Source organism: Anoplophora glabripennis, unplaced genomic scaffold (assembly GCF_000390285.2).
Source record: "Anoplophora glabripennis isolate ALB-LARVAE unplaced genomic scaffold, Agla_2.0 scaffold17, whole genome shotgun sequence".
NCBI lineage: Eukaryota > Metazoa > Arthropoda > Insecta > Coleoptera > Cerambycidae > Anoplophora > Anoplophora glabripennis.
In genome coordinates, this window is record NW_019416231.1 from 1,106,659 (window position 1) to 1,121,911 (window position 15,253).

Genomic DNA, 15,253 nt, shown 5'->3' on the forward strand with positions numbered 1-15,253 from the left:
CATGTAAATTTTCAAATATGTTCATGTAAACTTTCTGAATGTGAACATATTTGAAAATTTGCATGAACATCAATTTGATAATTTGCCTAACAATTGTAATCATTTAATAGAACTTGTAAGGGCTGAATGTGAAAAGTATATCGATGTACGAATAAATCATGAAGTCAAATTATTTAATTCGGTAAAATCTACGAAAAGGCAAATATTAAATAAATTAATATTATTTAGAGGACAATAAATATATTTAAATTATTTTGTAGTTTTATTTAATATGACACTAAAATATACTATTTTCTGAATTACAAACTTAAAATTGAATATTTGTTATAAGATGCAATATAATATTTAATATGTAATAAAAATATTACTTAATCCGGATCTGCTTAAAGATGCGCGCGATCAGATTGCCTTCCACACTCCACTTCCCCGGATTTTGCATTCACTGGTACCCATGCATTGGAATTAGATACGGCCAGTCTAGGTGGTCTGTGGTTGAAGTTCATAAATTTAAAGTAGAACCATGTCTTGAAATTGACAATTCTTGTGTTCCACAATTTGTTCCTAAATTTTGATAAACAGTTACTTTTACCCACCTCTTAGCTCTGTCGAGTCTCTGAAGTGATCGTAATATTATGCAGATGAGATCTAGGCCTTCCAGACAGATGGATTTACGAGTTTCGGCTTAGAGACGTCTTGTCACCGACGAGCGGGTCACGAGGAACGAGAGATAGAACGTACAGATGACGCGCCCCCGTGTGTCGAGAAAAAATAATTCATGAGAGTTAAACTTCGCGGGCGGACGTGTTTATATTAATAAATCAGGATTAGGTTGATACTTTCGCAGAGGAAAAGTAGGAATTTATGTGCGGAATGATGTGTTTGCCACGTAGAAACGAATTTAATATAAAGGGACGATGTTTCCAGATATAGAAAATTGCGCAGAGAAAATATTTAGTTTTCGTTTTAAATGTTTAGATAGTGACGTTACAGGGAGTATATTTCATTGATCATTATTTAGTTTGGACTATGTGAGAGAGTCAAAATTGACTTTCCAGGTACAATTTACTAAAATAAAATATAAAAGTACTGAAATATAAGAAATTATAACGCTGATCAAGTTCGTGTTGCTGCGAAACTATTGGTCGAACCTGGTTGAACCGCAATACTCGTCAGACACATTTTATTGCTATTTAGCTTAATTTATTATGCTTATTTTTTTATTTGTATTTTATATAAAAGTTGGCAATTGAGAGTTTTTTGTGACACGATAGAGCTGATGTACGTTATGCGTAAATGCTATAGCGAAGTCAGCGGTTCCCAAAAAGTTTTCAATTAGAAAATGACGCATATTTGAATTTTTATTCTTAAATTTTTCGCAAAGGAAACTGTTAATTATGCCTTCTACATAGCTCAATATTTGACTAAGACAATTCAGTAAAATCGCGCTGTATCATTTCATTCGAAATTGTAGATTTCGGTAATTTCCACATGACTCAAAATTTCATTAACGTATAACCGAAACAATGCCCCCCTGTAAAGTTAAAGCGGCAATAACATTTCTCAACCGAGCATCACTTTGGGTGGGGAAAAAAAAGTCCTTAATGATAATCGATGCCGCGCCATGCCTCCGGGGATCTTTTACCTCTTATTCCCGTATAATTTTCCCGTTCACGAAACCGAGACAGGTCGGTGGCGGCACTGGAGAGTAAAATTTCGGGCGTTTGGAGGCGGGGAGTTTGGTCGATTTAACTTTCAGGCCAGGTAGTGCGTAGTAAATGAATCTGAGGTACGAGGGGTACTAGAAAAAGACCCACCCATGGTATAAACAGTATACCTTGTGCCTAGTTCCTAGTATAGTTCGATGGTGGCAATTTTTTTTATTTGCAACAAAAAAATGGTATTTTTGAAAATAGAACATCGTAAAGTCGTTAAATTTTTAACAATGGAACATGGATGCCGGTTATTGAGGCAAGACGAGCTGCATAGGGGCTCATAACTGTTCCTTGTGGTATACATAATTTTATTTTAGACGCACTTAAGACAGGCATTTTAGTTTTAGGTACAGAAATTTGCCGACATGAAGATTTACTAGTAAATCATCAAAATCGGAGAAGTGTGAACAGGTTTTCCCTTGTACGTTAACTCTTGCAGTTAATAATAAGTTAAAAACAGAACAACAACGGAAAACGAAAATTCGCGTGCATACCCTCGAGCGTCTTGCTTAAATCTGCCGCTGTATGTGCATCTGACAAATGGTACGTCGTATTAACAACCGCTACTCTATCTCGACAACTTCCGTCAACATAACTCGCAACAACTTCGGAATACGGGCGGGAATTTGTGCACTGTGCACCCTGATGCTAATTTGTTCCGGGGGAGGAGTTTTTGCTACTTTTAGGTAAGTAAAAAGTTTCGTTCGTACGCCCGGAGGCGGCTCAAAGGTTTAAACCGGATGTTGGCGGCTTAAAAGCGTGTGAGAATGCATTGTTTAACATAATAACATAGTTTTCTCTGCATAGGGTGTTAGAGATATGCCTTTTATAAATTTAAGTCAATAATGATACAGTTTTTCTAATTGAAAACTATCTTACTTGTCGCAAACAATCATTATATCATAGTCAGTGTTTTCGTCACCAAGTGGTTCATAAAGGAGTGCCTCAGAGGTCTGTTTCAGGTCCTTTATTTGCATGATTTATACCCGTCAGTTTGAAAACAATCTGTCTCACTGCAGATCACATCACAACCATATTATTCTTAAAAGTTTTCTACAAAATAGTATATTTCTCCATTTCTATAGCGAAAAAAGGTTTGATTAAATTTCGTATGACCTATATTCGCAAATGACACCGACGTATCACGTACACTCATTTTATTTGTACTGATTTTTGTTAAATTTTTTATAGTCCAGGCGTTAGATCAGTAAAAGTAGGCTTTTGCGTTCCCCTGAATTTTGCGATGGTTTTTTGGAATAGGCAAACTGGGATTCTTATTCTACATAATATTTGGGATTTTTCTGTACAACAAAATAGATGGCTTCAAATACAAACGTCTGGAATGCTCTACCCGGTAGAGTCTACCGCCTGGACTATTATAGATTTGATGTACGCCGAGAGACGGACGATATATAAAATTTTTAATAGCACAATTCATCTCCCGAGCAATGTATTCCGCAACCGTTCGAGTGAACATAATTCAACAGATATAAATTTTGTAAGAGCATGTTCAGGAAAGTGAGGGCAAAGTTTACAATGCTGTTCATTTTTCTTACGACGTGGTGGTGCGCTTTATATAGAGAAACATTAATATAAATCTCCGAACGACTTAAAAATCTTTCAAAGAATACTTCTGCAGGAGAAAATCTGAATATAAAGCGATGCTAATATTTCGGGCAGCTCTTTTAATTTTACGGGACACCGAGGAACGTAATTTAATTATTAAACTCTTTCCCAAAGTACGTGTAATGTACAACTAATCTGATAGGTTTATTTCACGTGAAAACATTGTTAGAAGCATAGTTGTAGATATTGGGTTCTATATTTCGTTGTTTCTAAATCCATTTATTCAGATAAAAGGAAAATCACCCCTCCGTAGAGGGTATTTTTCTAAAGACTGCAGCGATTTTTCTTACTCTTCCAATGACGTTCTTTTCGCTTTTTTCCTTTCCTTGCTGTTTGCAAATTAGATCGACGTGAATGGGTAGAACGCTTATCAGAAAACTTAACTTGATTAATACTGATTAGCTCCCTTTTGGTCTCCTACTTATCCATCTCGAATTAATTAGCTAAATTATAGGCAGCGTTCGCAAAGGAAATTACAGACGACTGCAGTGGCGGACGTTTCATTAAATTAACCTTATTTGTGAATAATAAACGGCTATCCCGGGAAAACACCTCAAATGTGAGTTTGTCGCCACCCAAAAGTACTTTGACATAATCCAATTGAATGGTTCCCGTTCCTTACTTTTTTTTGGCAATAAAAGAGTTAAATTGAAAATTTATTAATTTTTTTTTATACAAAAATTGTTGGAACCGCTGATTTTTTTTAGCTGTAAGTTTAATATTACTCCGAGGAATTCTGATGAAACGTGATAAATGGAAAAAGTAATTATTCATCATTTTCTATAGAATTTATCATATCAGTTCTCATCATTTTTTTACCAATGTTTCTATTTCCTTTTGGAATACGTTATACAGAATTATGTTATTCGAGGTACTAAAAAACAATTAAATGTTTTTACTGACCTCGTTGAAGCGTTTTATAAGAGTGGCAACGGAAGATCTCGTGGAGGTGTTACCAGGTAGACTTTCTGCAGACGTACCAGTAGCTCCCCCAAGGTCCAACGTCACCTGACGTAGATAATCGATGGGTGGGACCTGGAAAAAAATGTGTGCTCAAAATATGTATTTTTGCTAAGAAACGCAAATGGTGCTTACAGAATAATATATCGCCCCCTTCTCGCACAAGTTTCCGACTTGTGGGCTAATTTTTGCGCTTATATTTGAAATAAAAACAGTTTATGATGTAGAGCTTGATGAAGCTTTGTGAAGGGACATGAGTAGTATAGTTGTTACGATTTCAATTGGAACCTGTAAATCTTAAAGCACAATACCGTATGCACTTCTCCTGAAATTTCTTCTTATCCTTTGACCATGATGTGTCTCGTAATTTATACTCGAATTCGGCGGGTCCGGTATTGGTAAATTAGTCCGCCTGATGTGGAATTGACGGCGGCGCGCTGGTCATCAAAGCAAACCTGTATTGGTACACTGGGTCGTAAATATTTTTTTTTCACTTCGCTTTGTCGCTTTGCCAGTGTCGTGCAGAGCATTGCTTGGCGGGGTATGTTGTTGGTATAATACGTATTATTATTTATTAGTTGATATTATTATTTGTTCATATCGTAACCAGTAAAGGGTAGTAGTTATTAAAATATATGTTATATGTAATTATCTAGTAATTTAGCGTGGCTCTCTGGAGACTCTTTGAAGCGGAGGATAACGGAATAACTCGGGAAAATCCCGAAATAGTGGAACCGGTTTTTGTCGAAAGTATCGAAACAAACTCAAGAGTTTAAAAACAAAGATTTCCACGTAAAAAGTCAACGTATTGTATTAAATATATACGAATGTTTGAAAATTGAAAATAGTGAACAATGTGATAAAAAAGTTAGGATTAATGAATTAACTAAGATATCAAAAAAAGGCCAATTTATCGCGTAATTAACGAAGGTTTGATCACGGTACAATACCAAATTTTATAAAAATTTTTTAAATAATAACGATTTTGTAGCCAAATCAAAAAGTCTTTCCCTTTCATTAATTCAAGTTCAAGTTGTCCATGAAGCAAAACAAAACAAAAGAATGAAATTAATTAAACTCTAGTAATGTGGTATTATATAATTATTAATAATGTTAGTTTTGACAAATTTAAAAATAAAATAATGAAAGTGAAACCAACAAAAGTTAAATAATTATATTGTGAGTTCTTCCTTTTTTCTACAGAAATGTGATATTTTGCAAGACGTAACTTGCCTTTAATATCCAGCCACGTAAATTCTTACCCTTTGTTAGCGTTCGAAATGAATCGCTAACAATGTCGGCCTCTTTCGGTGTGGTTTAACAGAGTAAGTTATAACGAGCGTTCAAATAAAAACGTAGTCGAAGTTGGCTCTGACACATTGGACGTAGGGAGTAGCTTATAGCGACCAACTTAATTTCTCAACGAGCTGTATAGCAGCTGTCAGTTTCAATAACGTTAATGACTATATAACTTTATTTTAAAGAATAATCGTGATAACAATAACAAACAATTAAAGGAGCTGCGGAAAGTGTCCCCCTCCTTGTTATAACAATAAATTAAAGCAGCTGCTGAAAGTGTCCCCCTCCTTGTTCCAAGCACTTTTCACACCTGTTCCTCAAAGAATTAAAGACATTTTCTAAGATGCTCGGGGTATTGTTAATTTCACGAATCTTGTCTATAAGTCGAGCCTGCAGATGGTTTAAATCAGGAATAGGCAGTTCAAAAATAGTGTTTTTAACGTAAGGCCACAAAAAGAAATCACACGGCGTAATGTCACATGACCTCGGTGGAAATTCATGTTCAGCATTGAGACTTATTAGTCGATTTTGGAAAACTTCCCTCAACATATTCATCGTCTCGCCTGCCGTATGTGCCCTTGCGCCATCTTGTTGAAAGTAAAAGTTTGTAATTTCGTTTTCTTCCAACTGGTTAACAAAAGGAGCGATAATTTCTTCTCTATACCTTTGCGCAGTAAGAGTACCATTAAAAAAATAGGTCCATAAATTCTCTTTCGATTGAGAGCACACCAAACTCCAATTTTTTGAGTGTGTAGAGGGCCCTCGACAAAAAGTTATCTGGTTTTTCAGAAGACCACATTCTCATATTCTGTGAGTTTACGTAACCACTTAAACGAAACCAGGCTTCATCAGAAAAAAAGGTGATATTATGAAGTTCACCGTAGTTGTTTAAAAAAAAACATTTACAAAATACAGCCCGTCGCGGAAAATCAACTTCATGAAGTTCTTGCTGACAAGTTAAACGATAGGAGAACAAACGCAAATCTTTTTTTAACACTGTGTGGCAGGTACCGACTAGATACTCCCACCATTTGTGATAAAACACGTACAGAAGTTCTTGGCGCATTTTCCATTATTTGTTGGACATTTTCTTTTAATTATTCAGTCCGCTTTTTAGGTCGGCCGCTTCCTTCTTTTCTTGTTACACTGCCCGTTTCACGAAAAACATTAACACAACGCTGAACTGCACTTTGAAAAATTTTGTACTCAACAACGCCGGGAAATTGATTTTGAAATTCTATGAAACATTCCTCAATAGAATACTTCCATATTCCATCAATCTTGCGTCCATTTCTAAAGTAGGACTCTAAGATAAACACTTTTTGTTCTTGAGAAAACACCATTTTAAACGCTTTATAAAATGAAAATATTCAAATTGATAGCGGGGATATAGCGCTTTGACAGATGACGTTTAAGTTCATTTGCTATACGCTACGCCCTACGTCCAAATTTTCAGAACCAACTTGACCACGTTTTTATTTGAACGCTCGTTATTTTTTAGTCAGCTTATTCATATTTGAGTAGACATTTTTTAAGGCCTGTTTTTGTGCCAACAACCACTAGATTCCCCGTAGCGCGCTTGCTTTTTTTATTAATTTACGCGGGGACTTTTCACGTTTATTAAGACATAGATAAACTTTAATATTCAGCCCGCATAAACTCCCTTGCTTTGTTTACGTCCAACTCCTCGCCTTTCCAGCAATATTCTATAGTTTTTACTTCGTAATTGAACCCGACAAAGTTATTGTTCGAAAAGTTAATTTCTTAAAACGTGACAAACCAGCGGAAAAATATGAGAGCGCCGAGAAATCGAGTTGCTTATTATCGTTTTTCTAGAAAAGCCATTTGCATTTTAAAAATAAATGGTCGGATTCAACTTTCGTCTTTAACCTTATCACGTAACAAGGCGCTTATGCTTAAATCTAACGTTTTTTTTTCTGTCGGCTCAATTTCGTATCTTAGCCGGCTCATTTCTTGCCACACATAACGAATTTAAGTGGGGCGGGGGCCATAATTTTATTATATCGAAGGTGGGGGGCGGTCCCGGTTGTCTGGTATCGCGAGCTTGAGTTACAAAGAGCATTACGCGGATCACATAATAAAAGAGCCTACTTCGATATTGATTCCTGGTTAAAGTGTATCCGAAAAGACGGAACGTTCTGTTCGGATTCCGTGACGGGAATAGGAAGGTCTACTTAACCGCCCCCCGGGGGTGGTGACTTGGATGCGAGGTATCGGTGCGTTCAATTTTATCCGAAATTGCGGGTCGTATTTTTACGCGGGTTGAGAATTTAGGGGAAGGTGCATTCGTAAGGTCGGTTGGCTAAGTCGAACGAAAAAACGTTCGAAATTCAAAACAATCGCATAAAAATTATTGTTTTCAGGCAAAAGAGATGGGTGCTGTAATAATGCAGAGTTGTACAAAATAATATAAAATCTTAACGCGCTCATCTCTAGTTTTTAAACTAGTGGACTATCATAGAGAATGGATGTGGTCTCGCCACGTTGATGCAATAACTTTGTTGGGCAGCTCTAGGCAGGCGGCAGGAGAATTTTGATATAAATTAGTTTGAGGTATACAGGGTGATTCAGAACTTATCCAAAAAAAAAATTCTGGATGTACAGGGGACCCTTACAAATACAATTTTGTAAATTTCGAAATTGATTTAAAAATACACTTCTGCACGGCACTGGAAACTGGTCCACTGTAAAACCTGACCTCGCACAATGCGATCGGTATGGCGGCGTGATAAAAACGGACAAAAGCTTTCGCAAGGAAAGAAATATGTAAATAGAATTTTATCGCACCTATTTTATATCGGCAAATTCAAATGCTTTTGCCTTTATTAATTATTATTAATAAAATTAATTTGTGTTTTTAAATAATAAAATCGTCTGACATACCCGATGCTGCAACAGCAATTGTTCAAAATTTTATCCACTCACGTGTAAACACATTTGGGTCCGTCTTACTCACTTTCTACGAACTAACACAAATGATGCCTTGCTTCACCATAACACAAATACTTCACCATAATACAAATGTTGTCTTGCTTCACCATAAATTGAAACGATATCCATTTTTGATACTTACTACTAAAAAACTGATGTAAATAACACAGATAACAGGTAAAAACTACCGCAACGACGGATTTCAGTATTAGGAGTCACATGGCTCTCCACGCGTATTGCGATTGTAGTGGTTTAATGTGCTATAACTTCAATATTTTTTTTCTCAGAAACTATAGGGATTTTACAAAAATTTTTTTTACAATATTGACTCCATTTCTCATGCCGCATCTATTCCCAAATTTTTTTGGATAAGTTGTGAATCACCCTGTATAATAACAATAACTACAGCAATTTTTTTCAACCCCCGGCCGGGGAAGAAAAAAGAAAAATAAAGGGGTTTTTCAAGATAACTCAAAAGGGGTAGGAGCAAGAAAAAAAGTTTCTTATAAAAGTTGTAGAGAATAAAATTTTACATACAATGGTCTATTAACTTTTTCTTGTACTATTGAAATTAACAGAGTTAGGGAGACTAGAAGTTAAGGGATGATTTTAGAAATTTAAAAAATCGTAACAAGCAGAAGAATGAATGAATTATTGTATAATTCCGCCCTGGTATATTTCAGTCACAACTTCGTCTTCTATCGCCATACCCTGCTCGGTTTATTAGTATTTAAAATTATTCACACTAAATGTATTTTTTACATTTGTTGTCACGATAATCACTATTAGACAAAAGAACGACGCGACGTTGGTATGGAGCTAGAAACTTTCGAAGGTAACTTGATGGACTATTAACTTAATGACCTAAAATATTTTTGTATAATTTTTAAGAAAATGATTTTCAAAATACTTTTAGTCTTAAAATGTTGTAGTTACAAGCATTAACGTCGAGAAATTTGAGGTTTTGTCAATATTAAAACATACTAGTTAACATTTTGATGGAAATTGAAATTATTTTAATTATTAATGAGGTTTAGAACTCTTTATTTGAGAATTAAAGAGGACAGGAACTTACACACAGTCCAAACCTGACTTTTCAGCTAAAACCTATCCACAGTTGTTTGTTTTACTCGCTCCGCACCATCGCATTATCCTGCAACCAATTATGACAGATCAAAGCGAGGCTTATCAACAGATTTGTCCTATTTCGATCCTGCGATGGTTCCCGGTATTGGTAAATTGGGTTTATATTTGTAAACAGCGCCGCTTTGTGGCGGATACTAATTAATTCGAAAATTACTCGACGATAAGGCCCGAATTTCGCTGACTGGATTGCGCCGGACTGATCAATCGAATTTTGCGATTCATTGCGCTCAATTTGACGCAAATCAGCTGCATTGTGCTAATACAAACACAATAATGTCGGCTTTCGACGACTTCCCCAAGTATCTGTCTATACATTGCGGCTTCTCGCGAAGCAATACGAGTGAGTTAGATTCTATGGATACTCTGAATAACTAGAAAGTAATCTAAGAATCTCTATACGTCTATTTAGTCGTAGCCGACTGCGATACTCATTAATAAAAAAATGTAAGTTTGGTCAAATTTATTAAAAATATTGTCAGTGGTGACTAATTTTGAAAATTGAGCTCAGGATCATTCGTTGCTGTTTATTTCTCATAAAACATATGAAAATAATAAAAAATCACGTAATATACAGGGTGTTCGCTGTAAAATATCCCGCCGTACAGTGTCGAAAACAAGAGAAACTTGGCTTACTTGATAGAAAAGTTGGTACTCTGTGTCGGCCAGGCGTAGGGCAACTTCTTCAGGGAAGTGGAGCAACTCCTGCAACTCCTCCAGCTCGGCGCAGTAACCTGTCTGCGCTGCGAGAGGAATCCCTTTCTCCAGCTCTGTAACGAAAGAAAAAGGTCACGGTTGTCGATATAAGCTTACAGCAGAATCACACCAAATTCTGCATTGCTGCAGTGCACTGCTAAGCAATTTGTCAACAACTGAAATTTATGGCCGGTCGCCCAGTGCGGCTGTGTTTGTGCGCCGTTTGCCCGCGCGCGCATTCTTCAACTGGGCGACTAGACCTGTATCTGGGTATGGCTAAATAAATATGGGAACAATTGAGATCGGAAAGACTATAGCTGAAGCTGTTCTACACCAAAAAAATATGATAAAAATGTAACACTGGTGACTATAATTTATATAAAATACGACTAACGATAAAATATGTGTCACAAGTGACCTTATTTGAATAAGAGCCTCCGTTAAAATCTATTTTCTAGTTATTTCGAATGTTCGTCGACAGGAACCAGGACCATTCATACCAAAATAGACCCATTTTTGTTCAATATACACAAGTAACTATAAGTTTAGTGTGGCAAGTGTCTTAGTGGCTATAGATAAATCTCTTTAGATTGCCCAAAACTTTATTTTAATTGTCAAATTAGTCTCTTTAAGTAAATTTTGATTACAGTACTCCAACGCTTCAAAGAAACACCAAAGATAATCTCGTTTTATAAGCGATTCTACTGTAAAATTAAATTAAATATGAAATTTATCGTCGCCATAACGGTGTTTTTATAAGGATTCTAGAGGAATATCATCCCGCGAATCTAGTTGGCATAAACTCCGGGTATACAACGGAGAATAAATGCTGGCTGTTAATTTTACTACACCTTCTGTGTTTGCAAAACCCACCTACGCGCGCGAGGCCAGTAATGCCACCCTTATCTCTTTAATTCCCTTGAAATTTATTTTTGAACTATAAAATTCCTAGGTTCTTTCTACCAGCGGTGGTTTTACAATCCTTAAAAGTTGCTACGGATGGCGTATTGCAGATAACGGTTTTCGAAATGCGGGAAACGGGTAAAAAGTCTCCAAAGTAAAACTTCGCAGTTTTATCGTTGCTTGAGCGTTTTGTGGCGAGACTGCTGTTGCACTCGCTCTTGACGAGATAAGCAGATGTTTCGTCTGTAATATCAACCTCAGTCGGGCAATATGAAAGATAAGGAGTCCTGAATTAGTGGAAAAAGACGGATTTTTTTCTAAATATAATTTTGGTAGCGTATGATTATTAATATTGTTTTTCTTCTTCTTTCTTCCTCTTCTTATAGGAATAAACGGAATAAAACGTTTTTATGAAATAAATTAAAAAGACTGTTAGACATTTCAAACTCAGGTCCTTCCTTAAAATATATTTTTGTACTAATTTGATTTTAAACATACGTGTATAAGTAAAAAAGGTAATTAAATATGCATACACAAAGATATAAAAGCCTGGATATATTTTAATGTAGAAGATTATATTAAAATTGGAGTTGAGTTGTTGCTACCGGTTTCAAAATCCGTATTTTTGCTTTTAATTTTATATTTCTCGTTATGTAATTTTGTACTTAACATCCAGTATACTGAAGCTCACCACGCGCTATTAAATCCATATTGGCCTATAAATGTTTATGAAATTTTGCGGCAACGCTAGAATTTTATAGGCCTATAAAAATATTCGCCCATGTTTCGAACCCAAATAATAATCGTAAATCATTCGAATTATAATTAATTGATTGGTAATTAAATTGTCATATTTATTTATTTTAATGGGTGTTTAAATAGATTAAAATAATTATGGGATCGTTCCAGTGATTTTCCAAACATTTCCATCTATCCATCCATTTTACACATGCAAATATTTTTCCTTAAATTCTTGATTAGTTGTTTCAATACTATTTAATATTCGATTGTGTTGGCTAAATTCGAGCTACTTTACCCTTTTACATGTTGTTATAAAGTAAACTTTGAATTATTTTAGGATGCACTAATAATGGGTGTTTCTGCTGCCTGTCGATGCTGCGAATTGACAAATTTGAAAATTAGTGACGTACAGGACGTTGGCAGTTACCTACTTGTTTGAATAGCTATCACCAAGACGGTCATTTCAAGAAAATTTACAATTATAGAAGAAGGATTTTGCGTGAATGTTGTTGAAATATGTAGAAAATACATTTCTCTGCGCCCAATTCGCAGACATTTATAAAAATCGTTTAAATTATAATTATAATAAAAATTGTTAAAACTTATTGGGGACCTCTGGAATCGTCTCCGACTTACATACTACATAAAAATGGGTGAGTAGCTAGGTTATAGCCGCAAACGCCATTTGGTCGTTTTTTTTGTCCCGTTTATTTGTAGAGAACAATGGTTCAGTTTTAGGTAAATATCAGTTCTACTTTAGTTTGAGGTAAAAGATTTAATAATAAATTGGGTATTGTACTTTTTGCTATTAGGAGCATACAAACCTGTTTTTAATAAAGCAGTGTATTAGATAAATACAGTAGTTCAATTTTAACACTTTCTTTTTTTAATTTGAAGAGGCGATTTCCAACATTTCTGCAACACTCGCAATAATTACGACGCGGTAAGTATAAATATTAAAAAAATCATCTTGCTCTTTCCTCTCCCCCTCATTCTCCTAATCTGAGTAAATTTCAGGCGGCAGGAAGGTAAATAACAACCTAGTCCGCCATTAAAGTCCCACAACCCTCCATCCCCACACATGCTCGTCTTCCCAACCTCCCCGACCCCGCTCGCCACCCCTTCGCCGACTACATCACAAATTACTTCTAATAAGTCGGAACTTTAGAACACGATCTAACAACAAATGTTTCCCCCGGCCAAACTGACTTAAAACTTGAAATTAGTTCGACTTCCTCCAGTTGCTCGAGTTAAAATTCAGGGCTCGCCCTTGGAAGAGTAGAGGGCTATGTGGGGTGAAAAATCCCGGATAAAATTCGTTTTTAAAATCTGTAGAACTCGGGACAAGCGACTGATAACAGAATTATACTCGGTTCGCTCCTCCAGATTTATTTCAGTACTAGAAGTTGTTTCCAGTAGTGGGTCGGCTAAGTTTGTTTTTAAGGGAATATACAGGGTGTCCATTAAAAATTATAGAAGACTTACACGAGAATGGACGACACTTTGAAGTGTATTTATATAGGATTTGTAGAATATTTGTGTATTTTGTTTAATTGAGTATTGATTTTTGTTTTACGTCAAGAACAACTAGATTTTATTAATTGTTTAAATAAATTATTGAATTTCTCGAATTTTATGTGTTATTCTTCAAATAAAATAGTAGTGTTGCACATTCACGTGTTCGTAATTTTATCCTCTATCTGTTACTTTCAAAGTCTGATATGGCGCCCAACAGAAAAAAAAACAGTTGATGTTGCATAACTGAAACTTGTGGCCGTAGAAATTTTCTTTCGACGAAAATGGATTCCTCGTATCTTTTTATCCCTCAGTACTAAATTTCAACTCTTTCTGTTGTCAAATAAGGACGTTAGATGGCATTTTCTAAAATTGTTATTTTCAGTTTTTTCACAATATTGCAGGAACGGCAGCAGGCATCTTTGATATGTTTGGTTTATTTTAATGACCCTGAAAAGGCGCAATTTTTTTCCAATTTGAGCCACCCTTACGGTTTCCCAGATGCCAATGCTGAGCCATGTAAAACGGACCACCCTGTATGACTTTTCCCTATTAATTTTCGTCGTAGGAATCTAGTAGTAAAGCTTGGCTCATTCTTTAACGGATACCCTATATGTATAGAGCTACAGATAAAATAAAAAAAAATAAGCACTTTGATGAGTGACTACGATCAAAATTTATACGAGCCGCCACTGCTCTACAGGCTTACATTGAACGAATAACATAAAAAAATGTATTCTTTCCACATTCCAATCGTAATTTCGATCCCATTCTCCAAATCCACGCGCCCCATACTAATTCGATTCCCGATCAATTTGAATCCTTTTTCGTCACCTAATTCGTCCTGCAAGGATAATTCGCGCCGGGACCCCTCCGGCGTTACTTAACAGCCCCATCTTGCTCCGGAGACCCATCAAAAGATATTCAGAATTAATCTTGCCTTATAATTTCTTCTCTTAATTACTTAATTTGATTAAGCATGCTGAATATTTTACCGGGGGCCCCCTTTGACTAGAATAAATTGGTTACGAGCGCTGCTCTTACATTACCTCGAACGGAAACGCCGTATTCATGGCTTTTTCCCCTGCTGAAATTTAACTCGGTGGAAATTTGCCACAACCCAAAACTGATTAGTGTTACGGGAAAAACGCGAAACGCGAGGGCCTACGTGATCCTGATACACCGCCCCTCCCCCCACACAATTATCCGACATTCCGGGATAATCGTTACAGCGGCAATGTAAGGGAATATTGGGGATGTCTTTCTGTATTTACACGTTTGTTTGCGTGAAACAAATGTTAAACAGGCTGGATAATATGTGGGTTGGAAAACGTCTTCTGGAAAGCCAAATCCGGCCCGAGGGCCTTAGTTCGAGGACCTCTGCCCTGGAAAATGTAGCAGGTGCGCGCGGCAATCGAACGGGGTGATATATACGACTTCATGGCGGGTATAAGTTAGCCGGAAGGGCTTATTTATCTCTGTATAAATTCCTCCATGACTTAATTAAAGTTTGAAAATTGATAACGATTGATCAGTCATTCGAAGCACCAGAGGGCTTTGTCAGTCCCAAAATGAAGATGGGACTCGGTTTGTTACATAGCGATATACACAAACTTGTTTTAAAAATAGAGCCACTTTTTTCATGGCAAATACTTGATTGAATAATACATCTGCACCAAGTGTTAATGGGTCAAAAGCACCTAGAT

The 15,253-nt window shown here is 36.1% G+C and overlaps 1 protein-coding gene across 1 annotated transcript in view; it reads right to left on the minus strand.

The window, feature by feature from the left end:
* The window catches only part of LOC108917903 (1-phosphatidylinositol 4,5-bisphosphate phosphodiesterase epsilon-1), an 85,357-nt gene that overhangs the window by 24,457 nt on the left and 45,647 nt on the right, over window positions 1-15,253 (minus strand). Inside the window, exons 4-5 of the mRNA XM_018724717.1 lie at window positions 10,329-10,462; window positions 4,242-4,373 (exon numbers count right to left, since the gene is read on the minus strand). Coding sequence (XP_018580233.1) covers window positions 4,242-4,373; window positions 10,329-10,462 — 266 coding nt within the window. The remainder of the gene's footprint in view (window positions 1-4,241; window positions 4,374-10,328; window positions 10,463-15,253) is intronic.